The sequence below is a fragment of the Trichoplusia ni genome, chromosome 4 (assembly GCF_003590095.1).
Source record: "Trichoplusia ni isolate ovarian cell line Hi5 chromosome 4, tn1, whole genome shotgun sequence".
Lineage (NCBI taxonomy): Eukaryota > Metazoa > Arthropoda > Insecta > Lepidoptera > Noctuidae > Trichoplusia > Trichoplusia ni.
The window spans coordinates 4,000,606-4,015,866 of NC_039481.1; the positions used below are offsets into that span (position 1 = coordinate 4,000,606).

At 37.1% G+C, this 15,261-nt stretch overlaps 2 protein-coding genes across 2 annotated transcripts; both read left to right on the forward strand.

Annotated features, from left to right (window-relative positions):
• The first annotated feature begins 216 nt into the window (after nucleotides 1-216).
• Nucleotides 217-5,193, forward strand: LOC113492597 (odorant receptor 85c-like). The gene is made up of 9 exons (XM_026870119.1): nucleotides 217-1,323; nucleotides 1,507-1,659; nucleotides 1,848-2,030; nucleotides 2,909-3,083; nucleotides 3,365-3,461; nucleotides 3,557-3,658; nucleotides 4,052-4,140; nucleotides 4,624-4,690; nucleotides 4,959-5,193. The coding sequence occupies exons 1-9, from the start codon at nucleotides 1,053-1,055 to the stop codon at nucleotides 5,016-5,018; spliced, it is 1,197 nt and encodes a 398-aa protein (XP_026725920.1). The 5' UTR covers nucleotides 217-1,052; the 3' UTR covers nucleotides 5,019-5,193.
• A 71-nt stretch (nucleotides 5,194-5,264) lies between these two features.
• LOC113492598 (short transient receptor potential channel 4-like) lies at nucleotides 5,265-15,229 on the forward strand. The gene is made up of 15 exons (XM_026870121.1): nucleotides 5,265-6,021; nucleotides 6,108-6,275; nucleotides 6,366-6,498; nucleotides 6,575-6,776; nucleotides 7,571-7,797; nucleotides 7,881-8,026; nucleotides 8,115-8,234; nucleotides 8,297-8,447; nucleotides 9,047-9,247; nucleotides 9,634-9,761; nucleotides 10,005-10,154; nucleotides 10,836-11,016; nucleotides 11,262-11,377; nucleotides 13,287-13,445; nucleotides 14,780-15,229. Exons 1-15 carry the CDS (start codon nucleotides 5,611-5,613, stop codon nucleotides 14,945-14,947), a joined length of 2,661 nt encoding a protein of 886 aa, XP_026725922.1. The 5' UTR covers nucleotides 5,265-5,610; the 3' UTR covers nucleotides 14,948-15,229.
• Nucleotides 15,230-15,261: the final 32 nt, after the last annotated feature.

Here is a 15,261-nt window from a genome sequence, read left to right on the forward strand (position 1 = left end):
TCACTACCTAGTAAATATTCAATGTCCTCCTTACCCTAATCGCGTATTTAGAAGAAATTTTATTGAATTCAAGTAGTAGCCAGAAGTAGGTATTAGCGTTAAGACAGAAAATATTTCCTGAAAATTCCTCGCTTTCGTTGTATTTAATCTGTTCACAGAATAATTATATGACTCATAAAAATGTTATAGGCTGGCTGTGAAAGGAAGAGAAAAAATCTAGCTTTCTTTAGACAATTTCGAAACAAGACATAAAGATAATAACTTACTTTCGAGCAACATATTTAATTTTTCTTGATTATAACCATCCGCTGATCTTTGTAGATCAGTTCGGTAGTAACAAATTAACAATTCAATATATAAAGTACCAGCAAAACTAAGCTAGAAGTTTATTACTAGTATAGACTTGCTACATTGCATGCAAGTAAAGTATTTTTCGAACACAAGGATTGATATCTCAGCTATGTGGCGAATGACCGCATGTGCAAAATGGGAATGCGAAGCAATTTACGTAACAATATTCCTTACCTCATGCAATAAAATTCCGAAGCGGAGTTCATCATCCTGATCCTGCCATTAACAAGAACATATTCGATATTAATTACGACAGGTTCGCGTGTCAGTAACGACGCATTCTGTTACCGCAACAATGAAACATGGTTACTTCAATTCAATCATGTCACGCCATCAAACTATGAGATTTATCCCATTACGGTATTGCTTGATAGATTTTCCATTCTCACACACAGGCTTGTGTTCGATGAACATTTTAATGTAAAAACGATTGAAATGTTAAACCTCAAGAACCTGATCAAATATGTATGTAAATACTTTGATATTCGTTTCTTAGAATACGATGGGGAGTGGCTGAACGACGTTCGTGTTACAAAGTTTTCAATAACTGTCGAACAATTCTTCAAGTCTTCGTTACGCCCAGCAATCAGCACTTTAAAATAATAAACTATTTATCAGCTTCACACTCTACTTATACTCGCCCAGTTTTATTCAAACCAAAGTATCCGTGACTTTCCACAGACAAAGGGTCATTAGCGAAAATGTCCGAGTCAACAATAGAACAAGCGAAACGGGAAATAGATGATTCCTTGGTTCTGAGCGCGTTCTGTATGCGTCGGATCGGGCTCTCGTTCCAGGACCCCATGACGGGATCAGCGTACTTGCGTCAGAAACTAATGCTCATATTGTCCGTCTGCAGCATCTGCTACCACGTATTCAGTGAAATCGTCTTCATAGGTCTCACGTTGTCGAATTCGCCACGAGTCGAAGATGTCGTCCCACTTTTTCACACTTTTGGCTACGGTGCTTTAAGTAAGTAACTATGTAAAAGTGTAATTGTTGAGATGTATGCCTATTTATATCTGTTATAATGTTTTTCTAATAGCCCGTTCAAAAAACTGCAAATTATCATTGTAATATAGAATAATATCAATGCGTGTGAAATAATTATGCAATAAAAGCGAATATAAAGCTGGTATGATATTCTTATTTTAGGTATCGCAAAAGTATTCGTGTTGTGGTACAAAAAAGATGTATTCAGACAATTGTTGAACGAGCTGGCGGGCATATGGCCGATGCCTCCACTTGAGGAGGAAGCGCAAATCATTAAGAATAAAAGCCTCGACGCTCTACGCATCACACATCGTTGTGAGTATATATTATGTATCTGTGTGTGGAATGGTATGCATAATGGAAGTGAACTATTTGTTGGAAGACTTACCCTAATATTTTGTGCAAAAAGATAACAGGACACGAATTTTTTTAAGATATAGCAAGGTATTAACCATAATTTTCAAATTCCATTTTATTTTTTTGGTTGTTTATATTCTACACAGGGTATTTCTTCATGAACGTCGCAGGAGTATGGTTCTACAACTTGACGCCAATTGCCGTGTATCTATTCGAGTTGTGGAAAAACGGGAAAGCTAATATCGGCTACGTCTGGGTGTCATGGTATCCGTTTGATAAACACCAGCCGCTTGCCCACGTCGCTGTTTATCTATTTGAAATATTTGCCGGTAAGATTAGCTACTGCAGTATTAAACCTCACTACATATTTTTGTAGGTCAGCTATAAATAGTTTTAAGATAGCTGGCTAGTGGCAGCTAAGTATAGACTAGTTGTGGAGATCAGAAAATCTAAACGTTGCAGTTCTATCTGGAAGGTTATCCTCAGGAAACGGGTGTAATAATGTGTTTGTTGTAACTTTAATACATGGGTACATATTTCATGATTTAAAACACAACAGCTTTTGCAGTAGGCATCCCTAATTTAAAGTGCACATAATCATACATAAGCCGCATGTAACACAGCTTATCAAGACATTGTCTTGACACCTGTAATGACTGCTTTTCTCACCGCGATGGTGACCTACACTACAACTATAATGGCATTTAATAACTTAATCGTATTTCTCTCTCTGCTACTTCAGTGCTAAAACAAAAACACCAAAATAATGGTACCCTTGACCAGTTCTGAGAACAAAGTGTTTCTATTATTGACACAAAGATAGTGAAAGTCCTGATGATATAGAATCATCACACCTATTATCACATTGAGAGCGCCTCAGCCCCGCGCAGTGGAACACCAATTAATCCAGTTTAAACATTTGATTGCACACTTCGTGAACCTCAAAAAAAGAACTTTAAACGCGATCGTGTGATGAACTAAAAACAAACATAGTTTCGCAGCACTTAAGTAGTGTTTATAGTGATTTGAGTGTTAACACTTTCAAAACTTATACTTACTTGATTATTTTAAAATAGCTTCGTGAAAGATTGGAAACAACAATGTTAAAAGGATCTCAGCTTAACTATTTCTGAAGAAGTCGATAACTTTTCGCGGTAACTGTTATTGAACAGCCTAATGCATATGAATGTAAAAGCTTCCTTTGTAGGTCAAACCTGCGTCTGGATAATGGTCAGTACAGACCTCCTGTTCTCCGCGATGGCCAGCCATATAGGTTTGCTATTACGTCTGTTAAAGCGCCGTCTGGAATTAGTAGGGACTCTTGACAATGACCATTATCAAGAGACAACGGCAAACGTGAAACTGCATCAGCGACTCATCACGTAAGTTCATCAACAGGAAATTATCTCTCATCCCGTTACTTTGGTTAATGAATCTACAGTTCATTAAGCGCTACCGCATGATAATTTACTACAGAACCAGGATATCAGATTCCCTGGTCAAGAATCGGAAGATTAAACACAAGATTCCTCTGCGGCATACTTGTTTCCAAGTATCAAGTTTTTTCTTGGTCATGTTGAGACGTGATTGATTTATAAAAGATAAATTTCAATCGTCCGTTTTTATTGAAGGTATTGTACCTACTAATGTTTTTTGGTTCCAGATATTGCAACGATTTAGAAAACGCTTTCACCTTATCGAACTTCGTGAATATTATGTTGAGTTCCGTCAATATCTGCTGTGTAGTTTTTACTATAGTGGTGCGTACAGCGTACAGTCAGGAAATTTAATAAAAACTACAAAGGCGCTTCAGCCGTCACTAACCTAGAATATTTAAACTCGTGTAACTTTTCAGCTCCTCGAACCGCTAATGGCGGTGAGTAACAAATTGTTCCTGGGTTCGGCTCTGATTCAAATCGGGATGCTGTGTTGGTACGCAGACGATATTTTTCATGCAGTTAGTAAAGTTTTAATAATTGTAGAATTTTGTAAATTTTCAACGGCTTAAAACAAAAAGTTGCATTTATATTGAATGGCGTATTTATCATTGTCAACCGGAATATAGAGACACAGACATTTCAGACCTCTTACCTAAGCATCGTTCTCGCATACGTCTAAAATGATGTTATTTTAAAATAACGCTTTTATCAGCTACTAAAAACACTCATTCTATTATCTATCAGTAACATCACACAATATGTTACGAATAAATAAGATCTTCGCAGATATTATTTCACTGTAAATCTCTACAACACAATATTGTATTCTATCTTATCTTATTCACTTAATCTTAGCAATGCCGTATCTTAAGGTCAATGTAAATTACATGGAAATAATGTGTTTTGTGTAGAACGCCGATGTGGCGGCGGCGGCTTACAATAGCGGATGGTACCGTACTAATCCTCGGTGTCGCCGCGCCCTGCTTTTCCTTATAAAGAGGTCAGTTGTCACACTTTTCAAAACCTACACGAAATCCCTTATGGTTTCGCCAAAATGTTCGGTAAACAATTACAAGCCCACGCTTAGGGCCCACCAACAATTACCAGAGCACGACTATTGAAGTTATGATAGAGTGAAAACGCACTAAGCCGTGTAGCTCTGCGTCTCGCTTCCACAAATGCCACAGTTATACTCTACTCTAGAAAACAAATTTTCGCAATACGATTATTAAAAAATAAAATTAAACATTTTAAAAGCCTCTGACGGCAAATACTTTCTGTCCCTACAACTTTTAAATGGCACTTTTAATTCGGTCGAGTTGGGTCGGGTCGGTTCGGGTCGGTTCGTACACTCGTACTTCATCCACCGTTGACACAAAATAAACTAAATAGAAATCACTCAATCCTTTTGCGTCGGGGGATAATATTTTCAGTTTAAACGGCAAGATAATGAGGAAATCAGTGAAAAATATTATTGTTTCAGGGCGCAGAAACCTATTGCATTTACAGCAATGAATTTTACAAATATAACACTTGTGACGTATTCAGCGGTAAGTTAACAACAACTTTAAACTAAGCATCTAATTTATTACTATTTAATTTGATCATCAAATCACCAACAACATATTTTTCCAAAATGTAAATCATATTTTTGTAGTCTTAAAACCTTGATATTACGGTTACTCGAGATCTCTAGTCAAGTTTCCATCCTTCGTTAAAAGATGACATCATTGACACAAAATATGTAGATCATGAATTAATCTAAATTCCAAAGAAAAATATTTTAAACCAGTTTCATTGAAACTTTGCTGTTTTCAGATAATATCAAGATCGTACTCGTACTTCGCTCTACTGTACACGATGTACAGTGAGAATTAAACACTAATAACTTCAACAAACCAATAAAATAGCCACTCGAAGTAGATAAAGATGTAGATGTACAGATAAACTTATCAATAGTCGTAGTTCACCGTAATGCTAGTTATCTAAGAGATTACTGCCTCCTTGGACGTGCATACAAAAAGCGCACAAATAGAGAAGCTTAGCATTATTGCAAGGAGTATTAAACTGCTTTAATTAAAGCCTGAATTTGTTGACTTCTGTAATGATTGAGTAAGAAGTTTCAAATGCACAAGTTTTGCTTTAGTAGCTGAGAGTATGTAACCAGTATTTATTTTCTACGATCTGACAGATGTTATAAACACATGATATTCGGATGATTGACAGTTATCGGTTGATACTTGCCGTTTTCTGTGAATTATAAAGGTTTATTACTTAGGAGTTAGATTACTTTATCAAATAGTGTTTCCAAGAAAAATAGGTAAATATTGTTGGTCAAGTCGCATGTGAGTGTTTCAGCTTCGATCGTTTTTATTTCGGAAATAATCTCCCACCACGCAGGGCTGCAAGATTTTCTGCTTATCACGCGTATGCCGTTGCCTTAACTGACCGCTGCTTGACCTCAATAAAAATGTCTCGAGTAGATAAATCTGTCAAGTCTCACGATTCACAAAAAACTGATTCTATAGAGAATCAAAAACTACCAAGTATACCGGCATTTGAAGATAAACTTAGCAGATTGCCATCCACGACTAAAGATGCTAAATACATGAGCTCAAGCAAAGAGACCATTAATCTTAGGGATCAAGAACAAATGCCGACGTTAATGAGACCTCCAGATGTAAACAAATATTACGCTCAGAGGAAGGCGTACTCTGTCCCAAAGGTTAACCATCATGGGCCGTACCCGAATACTCGGACTATGAGTCATTGCTACAACTTACTGTATGACAAAACCAGTGTTCCTTATATTCGCAAATCAAAAAATGAAGTTGGAAATAAATCAAGACGTAAATCAAAGTCTTATGATAAGCTGGAAACGGTAAAATATTTAATCTTTATCTGACAAAACAGGTTAAGTGTGATATTTGTGAGAAACGCAAAATAATCGAATCTTTACATTTTTAGTCGAGTTATGATAACATTGAAATTAGTTCAAACGACCGCATACACTTACCGAAGTTACAAGCTCATGAAACGGATTTTTTGGCTCTTGTTTCTGAAGATGACGTCGACGCCGTCAAAACCTATGTAGCAAGTCACCCTGACCTCAATTTAAATTGCATTAATTTCCAGGTAAAAATGCGAAAGCTTTCATTTAAATTTTCTTCAATAAATTGTTTTACGAATCTGAAAGATAAATAATACAGATATTCAAATTTTTAGGGGGTATCAGCTCTCCACATCGCCGTACAAAACAGATCCGTGGCAATGGTTGAATTTCTCTTGACTCACCCAAATATAGAAATTGGTGACAACGTGTTGCATGCCATCCACTATAACAGCATAAAAATATTGGGTAAAAATGTTCTCGTTTTTGCTTTCACCAGCCTTTTATGAGAATTAACGTTTTGTAAGTAGGTGTGAATTTACAGAGATGTTGTTGAACGCTCAGTCGAAGATCTCGCCGGGATTAGAGTTCGCGGGGACCACGCACTCGACTGATTACCCAGCTCACGTCACGCCACTCATCCTCGCCGCTCAGATGGGCCATTACGAACTCGTCTCGCTGCTGATCGACCGCGGACACTGCATTGCCCGACCTCATGTGCCGAACTGTCGTTGTATTGCTTGCAAGTAAGATCAAAATTAAAGGTTTTTATTTCAAATAGGCCGATTTTCAATCACTTCCAAAGCGTTGCAATATTGACTGCATGCTTCCAAAATGGCATTCTTATTTAGAAAAGCCGGCTAAATAAATATATAGACAGTTCCATATCTTATACATCATCACTTCGTATGCAAGAATAGCGCGAAATAGTAAAATGGCAAAAATACGTAAATCAAATCATGGAAGAGGAATGAAACAAATTAAGCAAATTGTGGTTTACACTGTTGATACATATGTAAGGCATATTTGACCAATAAGATAGGACAGGATAAGTTAAGATACAATCAACATAATTTTCAACTGTATAATCAAATAATCAGATGTTAAAACTGACGACTTTAAGTTGGTCAATGTCTTCATTATTGAATTTATGATTAAGCTAGCGCTCTCAATAATATCGACTAATAATCATATTTTATTAGAATATCTTTCTGTCATAACAATAAATACACCAATATAATTTCGCTTGGAAAGTGCAGCTTTTATTTTATTATACTTTAAGGATACATTTATTCAAATTCAACTTCTTTATGTTATTTTAGACTATATCAAACTTTTACATCCATATAAATGAGGCTATTCTCAAGTTATAGAGTGATTTAAGTGTATCTAGATACAATAACAGTCAAATCAAATTTGAATAGTAAGAAAGCGCTATGAAGACATCTGTTCATCTATCACTCCCACGCGCCTGTTATTTCCAAAATTTTGGTTACAGTTTTAACACCGTTACGCATGTTTTGACGTATTCTTTTTTTAGAAATTCTTTGGTAAACGAGGATCCCCTGCACGCGAGCAGCGCGCGGCTGTCGGTGTACCGCGCCATCGCCTCGCCGGCGTACCTGGTGCACGTCTCATCGGACCCTATCTTGACCGCGTTCCGGCTCACTGCGGAGCTGGCAGACAACGCCGCCGCGTACAGGCACATAGCCGGGGCATATCTCCAGCTATCCGATGACGTCAGCGCCTTCGCCGTTGACCTTATAGGTGAAGCCATGCTTTCACTGAAAATTATTAAAATTAAATACATTATGCTGAACTAATCTTATCATTGATCATATCCTAAATAGGATGTTGTCGCACCTCCGAAGAAGTGGAATTTATATTGAAGCAAAAATCAGGTTGTAGAGGTCGTCGGCACTTCGTATTACCTAGATTGCTCATGGCGGTGGACTATAGGCAAAAGGAATTTGTCGCACATCCAAACACACAGCAGGTAATAAAACAAACAATCATAAACTCGCTTTACGACCTACTTCCAACAGAGTAGTTCACAACAAATGATGGTCCAAATTTTTGCGCAGGTTCTCGAATCCTATTGGCTAGGCGACTGGCATAATTGGAGAAGCAAATATACACGAACAAAAGCTATGATCATTCTATACCGAGTGTTCATTACTCCGATTATTCTTATTGTATGCATGGTGAGCAGAACTATTTTCGTCTTTAATCCTCGGCTGGCTGTGTCTAATTAAGGTGTTTACAGGTAGCGCCTCGTCATCGCCTCGTAAGACACTGGCAGATACCGTTGAACAAACTGATTACTCACGTGGCTGCATACTTCGTATTTCTTGCCCTGGTCTTCTACATATCTAATCAAGATAAATCTCTGCAGAAACGAGGACCTCCAAACACAGGTTTGCGCTTTACTTTCTGATGACGCTGATGAGATCCTTTGTCAAGATAATCACAATTAATTGCACACGATATTCCACTTATGTCTTTGATAGCGTATCATTATGTGATACAGTTACATAGCCTACTACGTGTCGCTTCATCGGCTCAGTAATTATCTTCGAGCACCCGAAAGTCATTACCTATGATACAATAAATCTTATCTGCATCCTCAATGATAGGATTTCCTAGGGTTGCTACTGCTGTCTACAAAAAAGTACTCTTTTCTTTACTTTTTATGTTCCATATCCAAGTGGTAACAAGGGAACCGTTTTTCTGAAGTCAGTCCGTCTAGAGAGTTTAATTATCCCAGCTAATGTTTTGGCAACTGCATAAACTTTTTTTGCTAATGTTAAGCAAGCTATTGCGGCCATAAATTTGTAAGGTGGCCAATGAATTAGTCGGTACCCAACAGATTTGTTTCTTGAAGCCTATTTGTACGGAACCCTCAGTTTCGCGAGTCCTACACACACTAGACGTTTTTTTTGTTTTTATAAATCAAGCTTATTGTATCCTCAAGGATGAATAGTATGATAATATTTGGTTCTTTTTTCTGCTATAGGTGCTGAAGCCCCAATAATACTGTATGTTTGTGGGTACACGTGGTCAGCTCTCCGCATGATCGTGATGCAGGGTCCTCATCGATACTTCAGTAAGATGTGGAACTGGGCCGAAATCATAATGCTCACGATGTTCGGCCTGACCTTCGTGTTCTGGGTCGCAGCAGCTATCGATATAGCCATCCGTGATCAGGAAGATTTAGGTATTTTTTGTGTTATTATTATATATTATTATTATATTTGCTTAATGATACTTTGGGGTGAAGCAAGAATTGTTACTTTAGCTAAATACATCAAAATTAATATAGAAAAACATATCGCCTGATACACATAAACGTACATAAACAAAATGAACTGAATATTTCTTCAATTCTTTCTTTCAAATAAAATAAAAAGTTTCACATTTGAACAAAAGGCAATATAAAAGTAGGTATAGGTCTGTCGGTATCAAGTTTAGCATGAATATAAACTGTTATAATTATGTACACTGTCTGCCTACATGACATCGTATAAAATTTCAATATTACAACAAACCTACTGGTGTCCAATTTATATCTACAAGTTATTGATTTTATATAAAATTATACAGACCGCAAATACTGGCGACAGTACGATCCAACTTTATTAGCCGAGGGCACGTTCTGCCTCGCCACTATATTCGCTTTCTTCCGACTTATGTTCCTATGCCAGTTGAACTACCATCTAGGGCCACTACAGGTATGCTGATCTTACATTTAAATGCCGCATTGATTCTATGTAAGAATGCCCTCGTTAGAAAATGTTGCAAACATACCTTTATTCAAATTAGATCTCCTTCTTTGGTTTTACTGTTTCAAGAGTCCGCTCAGTGCGAACCGAACATTGTACAAGTTGCATTAGTTTGACCAACATCTGAACTAGTAGAGTCGTATATGGTAGAAATTGTAGCTTTGGCTCCTCAGGTACAGTTACGTTTTGCAGGTATCATTAGGAAAAATGACGATCGATATTTACAAATACATCATAGTATTTGCAATTATTATAAGTGCGTTCGCCGCAGGCCTCGCTCGCTTCTACCAATATTATGACGGAATGGTATACGAGGATGAATTTGGAATGAAGACCGTGCAGGTACAGTAATTTTATGTTACCTAGAAAACGTAGCTAAGATGTCGAAATAAGTACTCGTACATAGTTTGACTATAAAATATGATGCCCATCAAATTAAACTTTAACCTGCAGACAGTAACGGGATTTAATGGTTCTTTTGGGTTTCCACATACATGACATTTTTAAAACATAAGTTAACAGAGTAGGTTAATATGAAATAAAAGTAAAATCATGACATGCTTATAAATATATGATATGCTTGAGATTTCTTTGTATATATTTCGTTGAAATATCACTCAACTTGTCTTTCAGCGGATAATGCTTTCTTTCTATATACTTGTGTATGTTTTACGATATTCTTGTAAGTTTAGCCAAATTCATGCCTAATTCCGTTCACAACCTAATTCGGTATAAAAGTAAACTAAACAATGTGACTAGACGACGGTAAACCCAGTAGGAACTCTACGTTATACAAGCTTTCGCGTTTAATGATTAGTTCACATTGTCTGCAGCTTATTTCACGGATCATTGCAGCTTACAAAGAAACGTTTACTGTTACTTTACATTAGTTGTTGAACAAAAACCGGATGATCTGCCTATGTTAAACATTTACACGGTTCCCATGGAGGCTTCTGTTATCAAACTTTATGACTTGCCATCAAACAAAATGGAAATATCAGTCTTTCATTTCGGCGGTTTTAGGTGTCTTCATTCACAAGCTTATCAGACACTTTGAACACGTTATTCTGGGCATTGTTTTGTATGGCGCCTTTGGAGAGTGCAGATGTGGTCTTGGAAAACACAAGAGAATTGAGGAACGTTGACAAAATGCGTGACAACAGACACGCATACACGGAGCGCATCGGATACTTTTGTTTCGGATGTAAGATGCTCATATTGCCGACTTATGGTTATAATCTTAAACATTAATCGTACTTAGAACTAACATTGAGTTGCAAATGAACATATAATTATGTAACAGTATTATTTATGTAGTTGTTTCTAAACTGTCGTGCGTAATTTTACGCCTCTTGGATACCGCCTACCGTTCAGCTACTAGGTAGACAAAAAATAACCCAGTTTTCAGACGAGTAAAAAATTAAATTAAACAAAGATATTTTGTTACAGGTTTTGAAGTAATATCTGTTATAGTTGTATTGAACATGCTCATTGCGACCATGTCTAATACTTTTCAGCGCGTTAATGATAATGTGGACATAGAATGGACGTTTGGGAAAACAGAGGTAAGATTTAACTCCCAAAATACCAATTTAATGTGATGCAGCAATTATACATCTACTGCAGTCAAAATATAAGTTTTATTTAATAGATCACAATGTCTACCAAAAATTGTTACCAAAAAATTACTAGTGTACCTGACAAATGTATTCATATAGGTAGGTGTAGGTACAACAGTGTTTATATAGAAAGGTATCTATATCCGCCTAGTCTTTTTAAGGTACGAACCAAAACTGACAAGTTCTTTAGTGTAAAATAGTCGGTAACATCTCTAGGTCAAACACTTACATGGTTATAACACATTACGCATACGACCAGAAAAGTAAAAAACTCCTTTCTAAAGTTTACGACAGTACCTTCATTCTGGGTTAAAAGCTGTCTAAAATGAAAATATCAGCCCAAAGCAGGCTGTAGTTAAGGATGCCTGGGCCGTTATATAGACGTGTTTCTGAATGCGGATAGCTTCATAAAGATAGCATTGACTGGCCTGTTACAATAATACAGTTTTAACGAACCACAGCTAAAGAATATTTATAGGTACCACAGGGACCTTAACAACAGGACTAGATCACGCAAATAATGGTTTAGAAGTGGCTGTATTTCTGGGGTAATAAATCTAAGCATGTTCGGCTCCATTGTGAAACATTTTGCATTATCAAAATACTGCCAAATTCTAACAAAAACAAGGCTTGGGTCAGAAATTATCAATGTTTTAAATTGAATCCATTTATTTACATTTTGCTCCTCATAATCATTGGTTTCAATCTGTCTATCTGCGATACGAGTAGCAGTAGGATAGTAACATTGATGGTGTGACGGCAATAGATATGAAGTGACAGATTAACTGGCTGGACCCGATGCGGAATTTTCCGTATTTGGTCTGGAGCCTATATCGTATGTCTATGTATGTTAAACAGAGAATATTTAGAAGCATTTTATTACACACGTGGGAAACAAACCTGTGTAGGCCTAGGAACCTCTTTGCTTTCTATTCGAATGTGCGAATTCATGAAATTCAATTGGTATATTTTTAAGGACTATAGAAAAAGGACGAGTGTGTATGTAGCTTGCTGTGCATATACATATATTGAAATCTGTACTAATTTGAGAACTTTTTCTGATATCCTCTTCCCCAAAATAAATTTTAAACAACAATACGCATAGAGATTACTATTTTAAAATTTTAGATTTAATAATTCCTGTGGTAATACTTTTAGGGTCATATTAAAAACGACACAAGCTCACCTAAATTTTAGTAGATATAAAGGTTCTACCTTAACGAAAGTTTGCACAGCTGTAGATCGTAATGAACAATCGGAATTGCCCAATATTCGAACGAAACGAACGAAAGTGTGGACTACTTCCTTAAGCACTTCCATGGAAGGCAAAAATTGGACCACATTTGGTAAAATAAAAATATCTAGAACACGGTATCTTTATTTGCTGATTGTTAAATGCAATAAAAGCTTCCGTTGTTTAAGTTTTAGTGTTGTGTTATACCTACGTACCTATATGCTATAAGTTCTCGGATCGTTCGTTATAATTTATTACTCGTATATTACCTCCTCATACCAGTAAACTGAATGTTTTTGATTGCTGCAACCGAAATGTTCTGTAACGTTTGGGTGTGGATCTTTATACCGAGAGTAGGACTGGACCAAAAGGGCCCGGGTGGTAACACAGAGATGTGGAGTCTAATCGGTCGCAATCGCGTTGCAGGTTGATATAATTCTACAAAATACGTGACGCGAACCCAACCAATATGACAAGTACGACCTGTATATTGCTATATCCAAGTTTTTTTTTCTGTCTTTATAACATTGACATTTATTGGACTAATTTCTAAAGTTGAATTTCTGAAATAGGTTGGTGTAAACGATATTGCCCTTTAAATATAATGCTTGTTTATTTCAGGTGTACATAGACTACATGCTTCAGACAACTTTGCCGTCGCCCTTTAACCTGATACCAACAGCCTCTGGGATGGGTAACGTCGTGGAGTGGTTCTGTACTAAGATCAAGAGACCTCCCGGGGTGTACGCCCGCTGGTCCCCGTATTACTGTTGTTACATCGTACGTACTTATCGTTATTAAACACGTTTGTTTTTAACTCGATTTAATAATGGGAGGTAAATTACTAAATACCTACGTCTGAATCTTATGCGTTTTAGTCTCCCGTACCAAAAAGGTAAAAATCACAAGGAACCTAATCACTGGGGCTTCGCTATCTGTCCGTCACCAGACTGATCTCATGAATACGGTTCATATGTCATGAACCGTGCTACCACAGATCATGAGATACAACCTGGTAACGGACTATACTGCTGCACTAGCTATACAGACAATAGGAATAGAAGATGTATTTCAAAGTATTATTTTAGACGGGGATTACATACCTACATATGGTAACGTCAACCCCATTTCTTTGATTCAAACTGTTCTATAGTAACTTAGTCTCAAATTGTATCTGTTGCGGAAATTATGAGCGTGTTCCTTATCACCTTTTTCTGATATTCACACAAAATATAACGTAACTCGCTATAAACACCCGTATCAATGTATCTGTGAATGAAATTACTTAATTCACAAAAGAATACAATGGAACATAAATCTACATAGCCCCGTTTCTGAATAATTTACACATTATCATCACCTTTGATTTGTTAAGGGAAGTAGATAGACTGGTGTGCTGTTATGTACTCGGAAATATGATCTCGCATGTATAAGATAACCCAATTCGCAATGGTATATATGGGACTGTAGGTAGAGCGAGTGTTGTGGGCTAACAGGCGCGAATTCAATCCCTAAAGAAGATTGTCGGCACAGACACAACGAAAATCGGCTAAGTATAGGACGGATTTCGAACTTGCTCATGGACAATATTTTTTCTGCGCGTCGGAACTTTGGGCTTACTAAGTCGAGTATCTGTCGACATTGTGGAATTTGAAAGTGACGTCACATGTAAATGCGCACCGTGCCCACAACGGTGGATCCGCTCCTGGGTCATTGATCAATCACATTAGCCCAGACTATGCAGTTTTATATATTCCAAGATCCATTGAGTGATTACCTATATTTAATGCCTATATTGTATCATCAAATCATATGGGAACACTGAATGCACAGGGTCCTGAGCACTCTAAGCAGTTATGTTTAATCCCTAGCCGAAAGGGCTCAGATCGGCCATGTTTAGTACCGAATGTTTGTTATTTCTGATTTAAATTATGTAGGGTGTGGTGCTTTGTAAGTATATGTGTTCATAAGAGGGAAATAGAAATACTAACTTTTCTAGAATAACAGATTTATTTTAACGCAGTTAGATTTTATAGCACCGGAAATTAACTGGGGATAATTCTTCCGGAAAGAATGATTTCTTTTTGATATATGTTTTATTATTTTTAATCCAGGAACGTGACGTGGAAGCTAGTGTCCTCAGAGAGTATCCAGCACTGATGTCGGTCCTCGTGCAGCGATACTTCAGAGATAAGGATTCCTCACAGATAATAGCATGCAAGCTAGAAAACGAACTGACAGCTATGCGGAGAAATCTTGATGCTGTTAAGATATCGCGATAATTTGTTATTACGTATTTTGAAGCTTAGGTTGTAGATAAGACGCAAGGTTATTTCTAGTTTTATTGAATAAAAAAATGAAAAAAATTCTCTAGCACTAAGGATTGTCGTGGAGGCTTCACAAACATTCAAGTCACATGCACAGAGACCCAGATTCAGGAAAAGCATTCGCAGAACTCGCAAATGCTTGCCCCACGCGGGGATCGAACCCACGACACGTCGCGCAATGGGTTTGGCGAGATGACCTCAACCGCGAGGCTAGTCGCCTGTAGAGGCAGGAATTTTATTACATTATTTAATATTATTCTGCCTACTTG

Coding starts and splice junctions, on each gene's coding strand:
- LOC113492597 (XM_026870119.1), top strand. CDS start 1,053: ATGTCCGAGTCAACAATAGAACAAGCGAAACGGGAAATAGATGATTCC. Junction 3,084..3,364: donor CTGCATCAGCGACTCATCAC/GTAAGTTCATCA, acceptor TTTTGGTTCCAG/ATATTGCAACGATTTAGAAA. Junction 3,462..3,556: donor GTGTAGTTTTTACTATAGTG/GTGCGTACAGCG, acceptor GTAACTTTTCAG/CTCCTCGAACCGCTAATGGC.
- LOC113492598 (XM_026870121.1), top strand. CDS start 5,611: ATGTCTCGAGTAGATAAATCTGTCAAGTCTCACGATTCACAAAAAACT. Junction 6,022..6,107: donor CTTATGATAAGCTGGAAACG/GTAAAATATTTA, acceptor TTACATTTTTAG/TCGAGTTATGATAACATTGA. Junction 8,448..9,046: donor ACGAGGACCTCCAAACACAG/GTTTGCGCTTTA, acceptor TTTCTGCTATAG/GTGCTGAAGCCCCAATAATA.